The 18402-nt window shown below is 43.8% G+C and overlaps 1 protein-coding gene across 3 annotated transcripts in view; it reads left to right on the top strand.

Annotated features, from left to right (window-relative positions):
- The window catches only part of Hipk2 (homeodomain interacting protein kinase 2), a 189469-nt gene that overhangs the window by 130128 nt on the left and 40939 nt on the right, over positions 1-18402 (top strand). For 2 of the 3 annotated variants that reach the window (XM_028768462.1, XM_028768461.1), the window contains exons 6-9: positions 502-686; positions 6535-6697; positions 12883-13090; positions 13965-14086. In XM_028768462.1, coding sequence (XP_028624295.1) covers positions 502-686; positions 6535-6697; positions 12883-13090; positions 13965-14086 — 678 coding nt within the window. The remainder of the gene's footprint in view (positions 1-501; positions 687-6534; positions 6698-12882; positions 13091-13964; positions 14087-18402) is intronic. The other variant, XM_028768463.1, reaches the window with a different exon arrangement.

The following is an 18402-nucleotide window of genomic DNA, read 5'->3' as shown; positions in this document are numbered from 1 at the left end:
TCTCTCTCTCTCTCTCTCTCTCTCTCTCTTTCTCTCTCTCTCTGTGTTTCTTTGTTGTTGTTGGCTTGTGGTAAAACACATATGGCATAAAGTGTCTCATCTTAGCTTTTTTTTTAAACTTAAAGTTGAGGAGAATTAACTGCATTCACACTGTTATGCAATCGGCCTCCAGAACCCTTCATCCTGTGCTTATTTTTAATAAGGTGTAATGAAAGCTGCATTTCACCTTGGCCATTTAAACAGGAGCAGCTTTGTGCCTTGTCACTGGGGTGTATCTGCAGGTGCCAACCATGCTGGCCGCTTTCTGCCCCAACCCTACCTGGTGCCTGACGCCACAGCCATTCTGTTCCTACAGTGTAAGAAGCCATCACCCATGGACAGTAGCAGCACACAGGACCATGGGGGCCGTCTGCCCTCTGGCACCTGGGATGGGAGGCTTAAGATCAGAAGAGGTTACAGGATGTACTATGGCTGTTACTCACCTGTCCTCCTTGCTTCCAGGTGAACATGACAACAGATTTGGAAGGGAGTGACATGTTAGTAGAGAAGGCAGACCGACGGGAGTTCATTGACCTGTTAAAGAAGATGCTGACCATAGATGCTGATAAGAGGATCACTCCCATTGAAACTCTGAACCACCCCTTTGTCACCATGACACACCTGCTCGATTTTCCCCATAGTACTCAGTAAGTGTCCTACTTAGGCTTTGTACGGAGGACGACACTTAAAGTCTGGGTAGCAAATACATGAGGCTTTATAGCCCTCTGGTTTCTGTGCTGCTTCTCAGCTCTCAGTTATAACAGAAAGCAGCTGTAGATACAGCACATAAGCAAAATCAGGATCTCCATTCCAACAAAGCACTTAAAAAACTTGTGAGGGCTAGATTGGGCCTAAGACTACAATTTGTACTGAAAAGAAGGGAGTGATGGGACATGGGGGACCTTGGGGCCAGATGAACTTGGATATCAACGCACAAAGGAAGTAGGCAGAACAGCAGTGCTCTAAAGGTGTCTAGCATCAGTGCCAAAGGTTGGTCCCAAAACTGCCCCAGAGTGAACTGTCTGGGCTGCCTCATTTCCTCGGCTTGCTGTGGGCTGCTCCATGCCCTGGGGTGCAATGAGGAACAAGGTAGACTGCACTTGCTAGCTTAGCTGTGCTCTTCAGGGAGGAAGACAGAAGACAACGGCTGTCACCAAGAAAGGAATGTGGTTTGATGAGTCCATATAACAAGGAGCTTGCTCAGCAGGCCAAAAGACTCAAGAATGCAATCTCTGAAGGCTTAGGGAAAGGTGGGTATGAGAAGTCAGGCATTGCCTGTGGAAACTCTCCAGCATGACTAAACAGCAGACCTAGGGACAAGGTGACATGCTGAGGCCACAGACGTAAGCTAGAGCAAGCCATGCTCAGGAAGGATTTTTGTCTTTTAGCAAAAGTACAATGCAGCGAGTTGAAGGACTTAGAAGCAGGTGAATGACTGTTTGGACTTGTGTTGACTACACATCTCACCTGCTGTCATATCAGTAATCTAGAAAAAAGTGTTGGAGGTCTTGTAATTTGGTTACTCAGTTGAGGCAGCCATTTCCAAGCAGAAACTTGTTGGGCAGGTTGAAAGATAAAGTGAGAGCAGAGAAATAGACGGCAGCCTTACAAGTGACACTGGGGAAAGGGAGGGAAGTGTTGAGGTCAGAGCAGCCATTCCCAGCCTGACTGGCGACCCTTTTGGGGCTCAAATGACCCTTTCCCAGGGGTTACCAAAGACCATCTTGCATATCAGATATTTGCAACATGATTCATAACAATAGCAAAATTACAGTTGTGAAGTAGCAATGAAAATAATTTTATGGTTGGAGTCACTACAACATAAGGAACTGTATTAAAGGGCCGTAGCATTAGGAAGGTTGAGAACCATTAGACTAAAGGAAAATTTTGAAGAGTGAAGAAATTTAAGCAAATACTAAAGGAAGAATCTGGTAGCAAATGAGAGGTTCAAGGATAAAGATAGTTACTTGTGAGTGGTTTCTGTTGAGGTAGTGTTTAGAGCTGAGTGGAGAGATAGGCCCTGTCACTAAAAGATGACATAATGGGGGAGATGTGGGTGTCAGCGGGTACACAGGGACAGCAGAGGAAAGTTGAGGGAGTTCTTGTCAGACAGCTTCTGTCTCAGAAGTAGATGATGACGTCATCTGTTGAGAACAAGATGGCTTTACAATTGTAGAACATGATAACTGTGGCTGGAGAGATGGCTCAGTGATATCACACAGATGTGAGGACTGCTGTTGAAACCTCTAGCATCCTGTAAATGTCAGGTGGTCTGCCTAAAATCCCAGAGCTCAAGAGGTGAAGATAGAGGATCCCAGTGGCAAGCAGGCTAGCTAGACTGCTTGAAGGGTAATCAGGAAAGGCACTCAGGGAAGCTGCAGAGATGGCTCCATGGTAGCTCTGCTTTTCCAGAAGACCTGGGTTCTAGTCTCTACACCCCAACATGGTAGCTCACAACTGTCCATAACTTTTGTCTTAGGGGATCCAGTGCCCTCTTCTGGCCTGTCTGGACACCAGGCAAATATGCAGTACACAGACAAACACATAGCAAAATACACATACACATAATAAATAAAAAATTTTAAGTTAAAGGAAGGAAAGACTTGGGGGCTAGAGAGATGGCTCAACAATCAAGAGCACTTACTACTCTCGCAGAGGACCTGGGTTCAGTGCCCAGATCCACATCAAGCTGCTCACAACTGTCTGCAACTCCAGCTCCAGAGGATCCAATGCCTTCTCAGATACCTGCACACATATGGTGCACATAAATTCATGCAGGCACAAACACATCTTTTTAAGAGTTAAAAAAAATATGTCAACCTTTGACCTTTATATGCACAGCCACACATCCACAAACAAGCATATGCTCCCACACACATACATATGCAAAAAAAGAATGAAAAGAAAGAAACAAAGAGAAATAAGAAAAGAGATATGGGAAGGAGGGGAGAGAAAGAGGCAGAGGGAGAGAGAGAGAGTGTATGTATATGCACTGGTCCTGGTAACTGGAGCAGAGCATGATAGCAAACTAACCAGAGAAATATAGGAGAAAGCTGGGTATGGGGAATACATTTCTAGTCCAACACTTGGAAGGCTTAGGGAGAGGGAAGGAAGCGGGAAGAGCTTTGAACATTTGAGTCTGAACGCACATTGATGGTGTAAGTGAAAGCATAGAGAAAACAGTTGAGTTTGTCCAGGTTGAACTGCTGCCAAGTTGCTAAGAGAAAACGACAAATGGATGAGGAAGTTGATGATGCTGGTGGTGATAGTAATTTTTATCCCAAATGGAAGCTATTGAAGGTTCACCGGAGGGAAGGAAACTCAACAGATGCCAATGAGTGTCCTTTGCCCAACTCTAGAGATAGCTATGATAGTATAGTCAAATGTACCAGAAGGGTGGAGAATGCGGCCAGGGAAGCAGGATGCTTGAACGTGACTTAAGAAATAGTTCCAAGTCTGACAGCCCCTGGAAGGAATGGTGAGGGTGAGAACCAGGTCCTGAGATAGGCAATATAGGTTTTTTTTTTTTAAATTACATCTTAATTTATTTATTCTGAAGAATGTATGTATGCAGGCACAAGTGCCACCGTGCACACAAAGAGGTCAGAAGACAAGTTGGGGTTGCCAGTTCTCTCCTTCCTGTAAGTGAGTCCAGAGGATGAAACCCGGTTTATCAGCCATGGCAGCTGAGCCATCTCACTGGCTCTCAACTTGTTCCCTTACTCTAGCTCTCACCCACCCTCTTGCAGTTCCTTCTCTCTCATTTTGTTTGTTTGTGCACTGTTGATTTGGGCTGTTTCTTTTACTGAAACAAGTTCTCACACTATAACCAAAGGTGGTTGGCCTGGAACTCATGATGATCCTCCTGCCTCAGCCTGCCCAATACCGAGATTATAGACACGAGCCTCTAATTATGTTCTATTGATTTATTGCACTTCTTTGGTCTATTTTCAAACATATGACTTACTTATCATAATCCTTTACATTTCTTTCTTTGCTTTAGACTTTTTTTAGACCATTTAAGATTTTGACTCAGATTGTCGATTCAATTTTTTTTCTAACATTTAGTGAATAGGCAATGTAGGTTTTGACAGGTTGCCAGTGTGGCTACTGAAGAATATATTCACATCCTTGCATTTTCTCAAGGAGAGTAGCATGCTCAGGAAAGCAACATGTTCTTTTAGGACCTGGAATAAGGACTGTTGGTATTTATAGGCCACAGTCAGCGATTTTTATGACCAAAATTAGATTTGACTGAGTTTCCAGGCTGGACTCCACCTCTCCCAACCTAACAAGTGGGCTACAACCACCATAAAGTGTGTCTTTTAAGTCAGTTCTTTTCCATAGCAGTTAGTGAAGTAAGTCAACTTGCATGGCAAGACCAAACAGTATGTCTTTAATTCAGGGCATATTTGAAACAATCAAGTTCCAGTGCAAAGAGGGTCTCTGTACCCAGCCCTTCCAAACTCAAATTATAACACCTATGCAGTTTCTCAGCAGAAGGCAGTTAAGAAGGTATCAGTCTGTCCCACAAGAAGAAAGGCAAATCCCCACAAAGCCAGCCTTTCTAACTTTAGGAATAAAGAAAAATGATAAACAATAGGGTAGGATCAGGGAAGCAGATGCTTCAGAGAGCTCCTATTGGCCATCTGCCCTGTAAGGAAGCATCCATAGAGTGCCTCACTGAGGAGCAGTGGCAACTTAGAACTTAGAAGGTCACCCCTAAGGAAAGGCAGGCTACCCCTAGGCCTGCCTGAGAGTAAGCTGAATCTTTGTGGGTTCCCAGAAGATCATGAAAAACTCTAGAGCGGGAACAAACCTTCAGGCCTACCCAACCTGCTGTGGACCCCACCCTTGGGCCTGGGCCTAAGCTGCTCCAACAAGGTTTTGCAGGTGAAAGCAAGACCACTCATTTCTTTACACCAAGACTTTAGTGTACATATTTGTAAAAGCCAGTTGTTTTATAAGCCAACCCAAAGTAAAAGTGTTTGTCTTAGCCTGACAGTCAAGTTTTATCTCATTATACGAAGAAAACTCTGAAGCCAGAAAACTGTACATTGAGCCATTATTAAAATCATTGAATGCTTTAAATGCGTTCCAAAAGGAATGCAACCAGCATCATTTTATCATCTTCAGCTCAATGTGAAAGCATGCAGCTGTATACTTGGTACTCAGCAGAACCTTCAGGCATGCTGTTGTTCACCAGTGAATATGTTGTCTCTTCTCTCTAGGACTGTCAGCTTATTTACTATGGTTAGTGTATCGAGTGGCAGTGTAAATAGTCATTAACTTAAAAACAAGCAGGATTCTCTAGGTCATGACTGTATTCAGTTTCTGAAATTTAAAATGCATCTTTCATGAAAATAATATTCTGGGATAGCCTTCAAACATTCACTTAGTCCAAAATAGAGCATACCTGTAGTATTCAGCAATTTCTACTACTTTAAAAGTCGTAGAAAACTGTTACGTTGTTTATATCCGGTTATTGCAACAGACCTTTTAAGTTGTAGATTAGATGAGGCTTTATCCTGAATATTAGCCCTTGAGCAAAAGTGAACGTAGAGGCAGAAGAGGCAGAAGTGATGGGGAGCAGCATGTGAACTGAGTGGAGCACGGTGGCTGGGCCTTCGTGCTTGGACTGCACTCCTTTAAGGCCTTTGTAATTAGGGGTTAGTTTTGATTCAGCAAGACAGTAGAGGAGGGAAATGGGGAGAGAATTCTACTTCATGGAACTAGACAAGAATTAGGACAAAAGTAAGGATTAAGGAAGTTAGGAATGTGTAGGAGAGAGGGGAGGTGAATTGCCAATTAGTGATTATCTGTCTGGCACATTATCTGTCCTAAACCTTTTACTTTACTTGTAAAATTGGAACAATGATCCTAATCCTGTCTTGTGGATGGTTTAAGACTGAATAGGAGATTGCAAACACATACCACTGCTCTCAGTAAAAATTAGTAACAGTTATCATTGTTCTTATTGTGTGACAGGTTCCAGTGAGACATAGCAGCCAAGTTCATGACCCTGGATGGGAAAATTACTGGCTGACCTCTAGATGGTGCTAGTGGCCCATGGGTTGCTAGAATGGGGACGGGCGGACAAGTGGCCCCAAGGAAGGCAGAAGTAGGTCGCAGCAGCCCCTTACGCCCTTGTTTGGAGAGTTTATCTTGTTGGTCAAGCACTGCACTGAGAATGACCAGTGGGATTAGAAGTGAATGGTAATGGGAGGAAGATGCAGTGAAGCACGTCTGTGATATGGGAGTCTGTCCATCCAGGGCAGGAGAAAGGACAAGACAATGGGAATTTGCTCGAACAGTGCTGACAGTTCAGCAGCACACTTGGGGAAAGCCCCCGGATATTTGAAGCTAATGTAGATATTCAGTGATAGTTTTGTTTACTGAATTAACCGTTCTCTCTTTTCTCTCCTTCCTCCACCTCACCCCACTTCACCCCCTTTCTTATCCGTGTGTCTCTGCCTCCACCTTTTGCATGTATAGTGTCAAGTCTTGTTTCCAAAACATGGAGATTTGCAAGCGCCGGGTGAATATGTACGACACAGTGAACCAGAGCAAAACCCCTTTCATCACACATGTGGCCCCCAGCACATCTACCAACTTGACCATGACCTTCAACAACCAGCTGACCACTGTCCACAACCAGGTGAGTGGCAGGCCCCAGGAAGAGGCGGGCAGGTCTGACTGCCAGGACTCAGATATCCCCCACCAAACCGTTTTCCCTGTGTTGTCCTTTTGGGTCTTTAAGCTAAAGTGCCTGCTTCCTCGGCCATTTTTTTAAGAAGCCAAGGGGGCCGGTCTCTGTTTTGACTACTGGGACTACTTCCTGAGATGGTACCTCTTCCCATTTTCCTCTGAGCAGATGTGGGAAAAAGAGCCTGCTAAAAATTTGTCTAACCAGAGCAAGCAGGAGTCCCTCCCTGCACCCTGTGTCCATGTGATCTGTATTCAGGAGAGGAAAAGCCAGTTCATTCTCTAAGCCATAGAAAAGCCAGCTCATGGGTCTGTTACCAGAATCCTAGCAGCTTTTCCAGAGGGATACAGGAAACTGAGGTTTCCTTCACATGGATTTCCAACCTTCTGCCGATTGGCAGGCTCGGCAGCATAGAACTATGTTTGACATACAAATGACACTCTGAAAATAGGTCCTGAACGAAGAATCTCCACACCCTAATCTACCCACCTCTGGACTCTGAGAGGCTTGAACTGTTTCTCCCGTCTTCCAGTCTTATGAGTCCCCCCAGAGAAGCATTTCCAGACTTTTCAGTCCTAATACCAATCTGTAATGACATCAGTATCCTTTGTGTTATTCATACCTCTGCGTAAGCACATACACCTTCAGAGCAGAGAAACAAATATGAAAACCTACTATGTGAATGCTGTCACCTGGCTGTCCACCTGGGAGTCACTGCCCCTGCCTTTCAGCACTGCGCCTACTCACCGGGCTTTACTGGGCTGTTCCCTCTTAACTTGAATTCCAGTTGTGTGCGTTCCCTCCCTTCCTCCCTCCCTCCCTCCCTCCCTCCCTCTCTCTCTCTCTCTCTCTCTCTCTCTCCCTCTCCCTCCTTCCCTCCCTTTCTCCCTTCCCCCCTCCCCTTCCTCCCTCCCTCTCCTCCTCTTCTTCTCCTTCTCCTCCTCCTCCTCCTCCTCCTTCTTCTTTCTGTCTCTCTCTCTCTCCTCTCTCTCCTCTCTCTCTCTCTCTTGCTCTCTCCTCTCTCTCTCTCTCTCTCTCTCTCTCTCTCTCTCTCTTGCTCTCACTCTCTCCTCTCTCTCTCTCTCTCTCTCTCTCTCTCTCTCTCTCTCTCTCCTTGGACTGAGTGCCATCTGGAATCTGCTGCCCCCTGGAGGCCATCAATGCTCCTGACACTATCTGTACAGTGGAAAGCTCACCACTCTGTACCCTTAGTGCTTAAGGTCAAGAAGACCTTTCTCCCCAGCCCTTCAGCTAGCCCTCAGGGCAAGGCCTTCGTATCTAGAGCTTCTCAAAGCAGCCTCTGATGCTTTCTTCATTACCTTGAGGCTTGTTTTTCCATAAGTCCTTAGGAGACTCTTAATCCTAACTCTCTAACCTCAAATTCTTTGTCCCCATCTGCCATCTAGCTGTCCTTTCCAATACCAAACTATGTAAGACAGCACACAGGGAAGGGCACTCCTCAGATCATGTGTCAGGTTAGGTGACTCCCCCTACCCCACCAGCCTTTCTGTAGATATCGTCATAGCCTTCAGACTGGAGGTCTATAGGGCCGCTGTCCACACCAGAACAGCCCACCTCTGTGTTTCCTGTGATATGATAGCCAGCACATCCATCCCAAAAAATATTACCAAACCTGAAAATCACAAGGGCAGGTCCCAAATGAGAACACTCCCTTTTCCATGACACCGAGACTTGCAATGTTGGCTAGGTTAGCTGTTAACTTAGCATGACATAGGCCTAAGCACTGAGAAGATGAAGTGCTGTCCTACAAAACCAAGATCCTGAGAGCAAACTCTCCATCATCTGAACTTGGAATTGTTGGGTCCTGGTTAAATATATCAGAAAAGCAAATTAACCTGGACTTAAGCACTAAGGGGTGCTTTCCCTCCTTGGATACTGTTACAAATTGACCACAGTTCTGGCAGTAAGCATTTCTGTGTCAGATTTTTCTCAGCATGGCATCATTCAGTCCTCCAGGCGTCCATGTGGAATCAGTATTATCACTGGCATTTTAAAGGAAGAAATCGAGGTACAAAGCAGTTAATCCTCTTAACAAAGACTATGTTAGTACATATGAGATAGTTTGGGCTTGGACTCCAGAAGCCTGACATCAGAGTCTACACTCTTGAAGCACACACACTGATTCGCTGGTGAATCCTATGGAGATCCACAGGAGGTACCTCCTAGACAGCATCTGCTCTCTAAATCCCACAAAACTTGCTTTGTTACATTAGTGACCCAGTGCTGTGTTCCCTCCATGAGTACCTTGGAGTTTTTCTGTTCATTCTAAACATTGGATGTTTAGAAGCAACAAAATATACCTACAGTTCTATGTTAGTGGAAGGACACAGAATTAGTTCTTTGTTGCTCTTAACATATATCCAGTAGACTAGCACTTTTCCAAGTACTCACTGATCTGTAATTGTTTATGTCTCAGGAAGCTGGGCCAATACACCATAATTTCTGTGTACATTCAAAAACTATTAATAACATTGAGTAGGGAGCCCTATGGTCAGCCTCCTTACTAACATTTCCAAGGTGTCTTCTTTTAGGGGCATATCCTTCTACCAAGAAATTTAACTGGATTTATAGGTCAGGCTTACATCCTGTTCTTTCAGATGTCAACAGTTGAAACATCTGTTACAACTGCATCCAAGAACCACTTGGGCCTGTCTTTGCAACATAAGCTACCAGTGAACTTATTTCTTCTTATTATTTCTCTTTGTTATACAGGACAGTTCTTAGAACCACAGAGGACAGGGTAAAAATCACCCACCCCATCATACATACTTTCATCAGCTGATCCCTAAGCAGGATCAGAAACTGAGGGAAACTGTCAGCATGCCTACTGGTCACTCTGGAGATGGGTGCTCCACTGGTAAAACAGAACATAAGCTAAAACCAGATACAGGCTGGACACATAAGGGTCAGGAAAGGCAAACAAGCAGAGGACCACAAGTCCTCCCGCACAAGTCCTTCTTCAAGGAGGCATTAGTCAGGTTGCTGACTACACTACGGCAGGAGTTGAGCCACACGATCACAGGTTACTGTACAAGAACACACACAAATAGCTCGTTCCTACTGTCAGGGAAAGTTCTGCTTTGGAACTCTGGTGCCAAGCTGGCCCCAAAGCACAGAGACTCAGAGATAACTCTGTAGGCTAAAGTATTTCTATGAGATGAATAGCCTATATTCATAGAAGGAGGCTAGGAAAACTTGACTAATCTGCCTTGAAAAAAAATAGACACATTCATTTATTAAGGAAGGTATCTAAGAGTCTATAGAAAGCAAAAGGTACTGGTTCAAGAAGCATACACTGCATTCATGAAGCCATTACTGGAATGTCTGAGCAGGTGCTTAAGTGCAGAGCAGGGTGCTAATGTGCAAAGTGGTCTTTAACAGAGTATGATTCAAGGCTGGAGAGATGGCTCAGTGGTTAAGAGCACTGGCTGCTCTTCCAAAGGACCCGAGCTCAATTCTAGACCCATGTTGTGGCTCATAACCTGTTGGGATGACCCACAAATATTGTATTTACTGGCTATGAAAAAGTGTGTCCCTGGGTTCTCAATTGTTAGTTGCTGGGTCAGCACAGTCTAGCAGAATATGTAAATGTATGTTTCTTCCTCACCTGCCCAAAAAAGAAAGGCAGACTTCTGTGGGGAAGGTTATGTAGCCCTCAGTACCAAAAGACAACCCAGAAAATGGACTGGGTGTTGTCCTGCTGCTGATTGACTCAGACTGGAGGAGTAAAGAGTATGGCCTTCTGCAGAATAAAGAGCTGGCACCTAGAGCTTGGGCCGACTGACCAGGGAGGACAGACACGGGAGACAGAAGGAAGAGCAGTAGCGAGGAAGGGAGGTAGGGCAGAGAGCCACATGGAGAGAGACACAATGTAGAGAAGTTGGTGTAAGTGAGAGGCTAACTGAGAGACTGTCTCAACAAACAGGCCAACAGCTTTAAACTATATAGATGTCTCTGTGTCTTTATTATTATTAAACCTCAAGCGAGCCCCAAATTCCCCACAGTAATAACCACCTGTAATTCCAGTTCCTAGGAATCCAGTGCCTTTTTCTAGCCTCTGTGAGCACTAGGCACATACATGGTACACAGAAAAACATGCAGGCAAAACACAGTTTTCAAAATTAAAAGAGAAAGAGAGAGAGAGAGAGAGAGAGAGAGAGAGAGAGAGAGAGAGAGAGAGAGAGAAAATATGATCCTGTGCCCAAAAACTGAAAGAAAAGTAGAGAGCGAGGAATCACTAGTCAGGGACTTATAGGTCTTGGACACCAGAGAACAACTAAAAATAGTCCATTGGTTCTAGGGATATTTGGGAGGCAGAGGCCTTGGGAACAGTGACTGATCAGAGGATAGGAAAGCCCAGTCAAATGGGAAGAGATTGGTGCCATGGCCTCCAGCAGGAGACCCTTGGGGTCTGAACTCATAGTGTCTGAGATGACAATGGAAAATGTGGTGAGGGAGCTGCCAGGAAAAATAATGGTGTGGGGAAAACTGCAGATGGGTGTTGTCGTCAGTACACAGACAGCGACTCCTACATGTACATACATGTCCCCACCATACTTCCAGGAGGCACCGTGTGGGTTGTTGAAAGTGCATACACAGTTAAAATATGCAGCTCAAAATCTAAAAAAGTGTGTCATAGGAATTTGTAATCATTTTCAAATAAATGTATTGTCTTTAACTAAAATCCAGCATAACATCTAAGAATAAAAAGCAGTGTAGGACTAGATACACAGCTCAATACTGGACTTGCCTCGTGTATGCAAGGCTCTGGGTTTGTTTGATTTCCACAGCACCACAAAAAGAAAAACAAGGGTTTGACATTTTTATGAAATTTGGTGTTAACTCCACTTGAAATTCTCTTTACATTTACATTTCCCTTTTACATGGGACACTTTCCTTTTAGTTTCTAACAAGTTAAAAGTAGTCCCCTACTCCCCACAAATACACCTCCAAAATATTAAAGTATATGTGGCCAATACTTACGTGAGCATTTACTCAGAGCCCACCTGCTCCTTAACCCTTAGTCCTTACAACCTCTAGAGATACAACTCCTTCTAGACAGCTTCAGTCTGAAGCCATTGCCAACTTCTGCCTCTCTTTGCTTATAAGATCAGCATGAAGAAGGCTAAAGAAAGAAGCGAAAGAGTTCCTACAGTGAATTCACTTTCTTTTTACAGTTGTTTCCATTGGAAGTTCAGTTTCAAAAGATAGGTCCCGGTGTTTGCATCTGCTGCTTTTACAGTGGCAGGTCCTACAGTAGGCTAAGGGTGTCTGTACCCAGCACTGTCCTTAGATCTGAGCAAGTGGCTCCTGGCAGGACTCTGCCTGGGCTTCCCTTCTCGTGCATAGGCATCCATGCTAAGATCTGTTTACGTAGGACCCAGGCATGAGGAGCCTCCTCCAGGGTTTGTCCTACCAAGCATAGGCTACATCAACCAGGGGAGGGGAGACTGAGCAGGGTTTGTGGGCTGGCAGTACAGTACAAGTGCATCTGAAACCCCTCAAGTTGGAGAAGCCAAGCTAAGACATGGAGAAGGAAGGTAGGGCTTAGCTTTTCCCACTTTCCCCATCAGCACTTTCCACTGTAGAATCTAAGGAATACAAAGGCTCTCAGCCCAAACCTACCCGGTGAGGATGAAAAGAGACTTTCATTAAATAATTTTGTTCTGTTGTTGTTATTGTTGTTGTTTGTAACCCTGGTGAGCCTCAAACTAAGTATCTAGCCAAAGATAACCTTAAACTTCTGATCCTCCAGCCTCAGCCGCTTGAGTGCTGAAATGACAGGAATTTGCCACCATTGCTGTTTTTATGCAGTGCTGGGCATTGAACCCAGGGTATCATGCATGCTCGGCAAACACTCTACTAACTAAGCTACATCCCAGCCCCTCAACCAGATGGTTTCCTAGACTAAGCTAGCTTCTCAGTAGTGAGGTGTGTGTGTCCCACAAACATAAGGGTTCCACTGGATTCCTGCCCCTCTTTTTGCTTTTTTTGCTCTTGGTTTGTTTACTCTCCTTTAAATTCATTTGTTTGATTTAGATTTGTGTCTCCCAACATACCACCTCCCTCATTTTTTATTTTTGTTTATTTTTGTTTAATCCCCGTCATTCCTTCAGGCTCCCACCTCCACCAGTGCCACTCTTTCCCTAGCCAATCCCGAAGTCTCCATACTAAACTACCAATCTGCACTCTACCAGCCCTCAGCGGCATCCATGGCCGCCGTAGCCCAGCGGAGCATGCCCCTGCAGACGGGAACAGCCCAAATTTGTGCCCGACCTGACCCCTTCCAGCAAGCTCTCATCGTGTGTCCACCTGGCTTCCAAGGTAAGGCTAAACTGGTTCTTGCAAGACCACCTTTAGGGTTCTAACCCCTGCTGCTTCCCGGAGTGCTCCCTGTCAGGGAAGAAAGCCCGCTTCCTTTCCTTCCTAAGAATGCTGCTATCTCTGAATTTGGAGGCTGGTCTCCTATTGTCACCAACCTAGAAACCATGCGACTTTTGCTCTAGGACCAAGTCCATCTGTTGTTGTTCTCAGCACCTGCCAGAGCTGTGGCTCTAGCCAGCTGCCTGTAAAGAGGCGCATTGTCTAGTCCATTGTTATGCTGATGTCAGCTCCAGCTTTCCTCACGTGAAATGCTCTCTGTATGTTATCTATAGAAAATTGCCAGTCTCTGACAGCCAGCATAGGCCCACTTCATGTGGAGAATATAAATTTGTCTGAATGGTGCCTCCAGGGCTGCCTCCCCTTTGGCCATGAACCCGGAGCTCTTTTCCTGTGGACCTGAGGCAGCTAGAGACGACTATACCTTGTCATACTTTACACAGAAAGCTCAAGGTCAGAGTTTGCAAAGCACCCATGTGAGCATGTATGCTCAGATCCCAGCCATGCAATCCAGAGGGAGCCCTCCAGGGAGGATGTCCCCAGCATCTTTTGCTGTGATACTCAGTTATCTGCATGGGCAGCAACCATTGTTTTTCTCTTATAGTTTGTCATTTTAACTGTCCTGGTTTTGGCCACACATACATAACTATTTCGGAGGAGGGAATATTTGTGGGGAGTAGGGGGCTACTTTTAACTTGCTAGAAACTAAAAGGCAAACACCTCTTTCCTGAGCATTAAAGCTAGCTGAGCTGCTAGGAAGGGTCTCAGCGCTTCTGTCATTCACCTCCCTCCTGTCCCTCTCCCATGTACTGAACAGGCCTGCAGGCCTCTCCCTCCAAGCATGCTGGCTACTCAGTGCGGATGGAAAATGCTGTTCCCATCGTCACTCAGGCTCCAGGAGCTCAGCCTCTTCAGATCCAACCAGGTCTGCTTGCTCAGGTAATTCTCTCCTGCATTGCTCTTATTCCATCATTCATGTCAATACTTCCCCAAAAGACATATATCTCTTCTGACTCCCTGGTGATGAGCAGAGGAATTTGTCAGGACATTGGAATATGTGAATAATGTTCTAAATGATCCCCAAGTGAATTACCTCCTAAGTGTCTAGTGACAATTCCAAGAAGAAATTTAGATAGTCTAGGAGTCTAGGGAAATTATTATTGTACCTTTGTAAAGCAAATTCATCTAGGAAACCTAGGTTTTAATTCTAGATCTACTAGCAATTCTCAGTGACCTAAGGCAAGTCAGTTAACATCTCTTTGCCTCAAATTTCTTTCTTGTAAAATAGAAGTAGTTCTTAGAGCCAGATAGCCCTGGAAATTATTGCCTCATTCTAAAGTTGGAAAAACAGACATGCAGAAGCTACGGGCTAGAACCTTCCTCTCCTATCCATATAGGTGTTCTGACTGTAGAATAAGATCACAAAATGAAAAATGAAGATGTATAAAGTGTTACAGTTTATATTAACGGTACTGGTGCAGTACCAGAAATCACTTGATCCAGTGACAAATGTATTTTCTTTACGCCAGGCACTTTACAGTTAGAAGTGGTTGTCCTTGTTCTAATTTCTAGGATGTCAAATTGCATAGGTCTGTTCTTGGCTCTCTTGTAGTTCATTGACCTCTCTAATATCCCGTCTTCACCAACTGTGTGTTGGTATCTGGTAGAGAATGTTCTTTCCTAGTTCTTCAGAATTCCCTTAGGTATTATGGTCTTTTTTGTTTTCCATATGCATTTCACTATAATTTAGCCATAAAAAGAAAGAGAGAGAGAGAGAGAGAGGGAGAGAGAGAGAGAGAGAGAGAGAGAGAGAGAGAGAGAGAGAAAGGAAAGGAGTCAGGCAGGCAGGTGGGCAGGCTAACTTGTGGGGCTAGAAAGATGCTCAGTAGTTAAGAGCACTGGCTCTTCTAGAGGCCCCAGGCTCAATTCCTAGCACCCACAGAGTTCGCAACTCCCATTCTAGGGGACCCAGTGACTCCCTCTTCTGGTTTCTGTGGGCACTGCCACACATATATTGCACAGAAATGCATGCAGGCAAAATACTCATGCACATAAAAATAAATAATAAATGCTATATATTTTGTTACTGTTGATTTTATTAATTCTACTTGTACTCATTTATTTGCTTTTAGTCTATAGGAACATAGCTGATTTGGGTCTGTTGGGATTGTTATGTAGCTAGCCTTCTGTTTTTGTGAATCTTTTTGAATTTTCTATGTAGATAAGTCTTTGTAGTTGCAAGTAATAGTTTTGTTTCTTAATCTTCTATCCTTGTACTTTTTCTATTGCTTATATATCCTGGGCTGAGTAGGGCAGTCCAAAATGGTGTTTAATAACAGATAAAATTAAGGACCTTTTACTTCTGTCTAGTTTGCTTTCTAAGGGAGGTTGTTGAAGCTATTTCCCATTGCACATTTTATTTCCTCTAAGTATTTAATCGAGACAGTTTGTCATGTTTTAATTTTTAAATAAATATCCTATATATCAAATATACTTCCTCATCTATTTGAATAACCATGTGACTTCATTCCCTAATCTGTTAATGTAGCAAGTTATATTAATAGATTTTGTAATGTTAAATTATCCTTATATTTAAGAGAGACTGTATTTGATCGTGTTGTGCTTGATATGGTGACATGGTTTTGAGCTCTATTTGCTACTACTATGATCAGTAGCTTTTTCTTCATCTGTGTTCATAATGAGAAATGACATGATTTGCCTTTCTTAGGGAATCCTTATCTGATTTGAGAACACTTTGGTACAATCTTTTGGGAAACTATCTTACTTAAAAGTTGACACTTACAGGCTGGAGAAATGGCTCAATGGTTACGAGCACCGGCTGCTTTTCTAGAGGTCCTGAGTTCAATTCCCAGTAACCGCATGGTGGCTCACAACCATCTGTAATGGAATCTGATGACCTCTCCTGGTGTGTCTAAAGACAGCGACAGTGCACTTATATAAATAAAATAAGTAAATAAATCCTTAAAAAAAAAAGTTGACACTTACAGGCCAAGCCCTCCTTGACACCTGACAGTTGAGAGATGGTTTGGAAGTTGTCTAAGATGGTAGATTCTAGACATGTGTCTCTTTATTCTTATAGCTATATCGACTCTGCTCAGGTGACAGTAGCACCAACAACTGGTGACACATGAAGTTGTGTGTGCCTTGCTGAGAGTGTATCAGCAGAGAACCTGTCTTTAAAATAGGCTTGTCTTTTTAACTTCTGTTGTTGTTGTTACTGCTGCATTGTTCAAAAAAGGCTACTATAAATCAAAGAAGAGAACTGCATACAGATCAGTCCAGGGTCAAGACATTTGCTCACTCTTTATCTGAGTGTCAGAGGGCCAGACCAGCCTCTCAGTGAGCCCACAGTCTGTAGATTTCCCTATGTGCTTTCAGAGGTTATTACAGTGTCCCCCCACCCCTTTTTTTGTATTTACACACAGGATCCAAGTAAGCCAGGAACTGCTCAGTTAGAGCTACGAAGCACAGCTCACTAGCTAACAGACAGTCCTCATTGCTCAGTGGAACCAACAGGCTGAGCATTTCCAGATTTGTCTCAGTCCTTTAACCATCGTATGGAGAGTCCTACCTCCTACTTACCTGAAAAGAGTCGCTAGTGTCGGAAACCTTCAAGTTGATTTAACTTAAATCTGTAATTGGAAAAGAGACAACCAAAAAACTCTGTGTGTGGGATTTTAATTGGTATAGTGTTTATAAAAGGGATCCTTAGAAGAAAGCCGAGTATCCTCCACTAGGGATGTGTTGGATCGATAGGTAACTACACAGAGTGGAGCAGAACAAAGAACACACCCACTAAAATGGACTCAGTGGACCGTGTGCCTTCAAATGCTAAGGCATGCTTCTTATTTTTAAAACGTGAATGTATCCTATCTAGTATTGCACTGTCTAATGGTTGGCTACCATTTTTTTTCTTTTCTTCTGTCATTTAATCTGTCCCAGTATACTAGCCTGTTAAAATGGAGTTATTGCCTGTCTTTATGTACTCCTTATAAATGACAAAAATGCAGTAACTTATAAAACTAAGTAGTGGTTATTTTTAGGATAATAGTTAAATATTGAAATTTAGGCCTTTATTTTTCTGTGAGTAGATTTCTAGGCTATCAGACATGAGATTTCTGATTACTATTATGTGATTTAAATGTTATCCCTGAATTTGCTATTGTTTTCTTCTTCTGAGCATTTAAAACATTTTGAAGACTGTGTGAAAGTTTAGAGGTGGGCCCTTTAAATGCATTCCACAGGTCACTTTCAGTCTCTTCCCCCTCGCAACCCGGTTCTTTCTCCTAGCAGCAGGTTGTGTCCCCTACACAGCAAGAACAACAGAAACAAGCCTCTGACACACCCTAAGAACGTGCATATGGCAGAAGGGCACAGTTAGTGACACACAAACTATCTTTACAGAAACCTTTATAAAGGAAGCCCTTGATACTTCAGAAAGGTCTGTCACCTCCACCTTTCCAAGTCCCAAATCCCAGTTAGCACACAAAAGTAGGGAAATAGGAGGTATAGTTCTTGAGTCAGATAATATTATATTTAACTCATTTTATTTTCAAGGAGCAGGATCCAAAACTCCCTCTCACCATCAAGATCAAGTCAAACTCAGAAATGCCAGATCCCTTCTAGATTCCACTTTCCAAGAAGAGGTTTTGGATCCTTGGAGTCATATGGCCAGGGTCCCTGTATTTCCTTGAGGACAGAGACCTCCTTAAACTGTCCAAGCCCTCAGTCTCACTGGAAGCCTCCACTGTGGCATTCTCAGCCGCCAGTCTCTGCAGCCCTTGTCTTTGTGTACTTCTGTCTTGCTTGGCACGGAAGCTGCTAACAGATAAGACGTTTGTTCATGTCTCCTTCCTGTAGTTTACACCCACACCAGATCCCAAATAGGGCCATTGTGTTTGTGTTCGTCATGACGTATGACTGGGTGTTGGCTGAGAGCATGGGAATTAGATTGTTCAATGCACACACCAGCTGCACCACGTGCTGGCTGCCTTTGGAGATGTTGTTTTGACAATGAAATTTCATCCTTTTTCAAAGGTACATAATTTTTTAGCTTATATGACACCACACACTTACTAAAAAAATATAGTCCTTTCTCTGTCCCACCTTTAATTTCTACTATCCTAAGACAACCTCTAAGTTGACCATTCATTCTTACATAAATACATATAAGAAACAGTCTAAAAAGCCTCAGTTGCTTCTCCCGTTTTCTGTGTTATAAGTTGACTTCCTGT

Source organism: Grammomys surdaster, unplaced genomic scaffold (genome assembly GCF_004785775.1).
Source record: "Grammomys surdaster isolate TR1022 unplaced genomic scaffold, NIH_TR_1.0 186, whole genome shotgun sequence".
Classification (NCBI taxonomy): Eukaryota; Metazoa; Chordata; class Mammalia; order Rodentia; family Muridae; genus Grammomys; species Grammomys surdaster.
The sequence above is the reverse complement of the archived record's forward strand: the minus strand, read 5'-3'. Positions and strand labels throughout refer to the sequence as shown.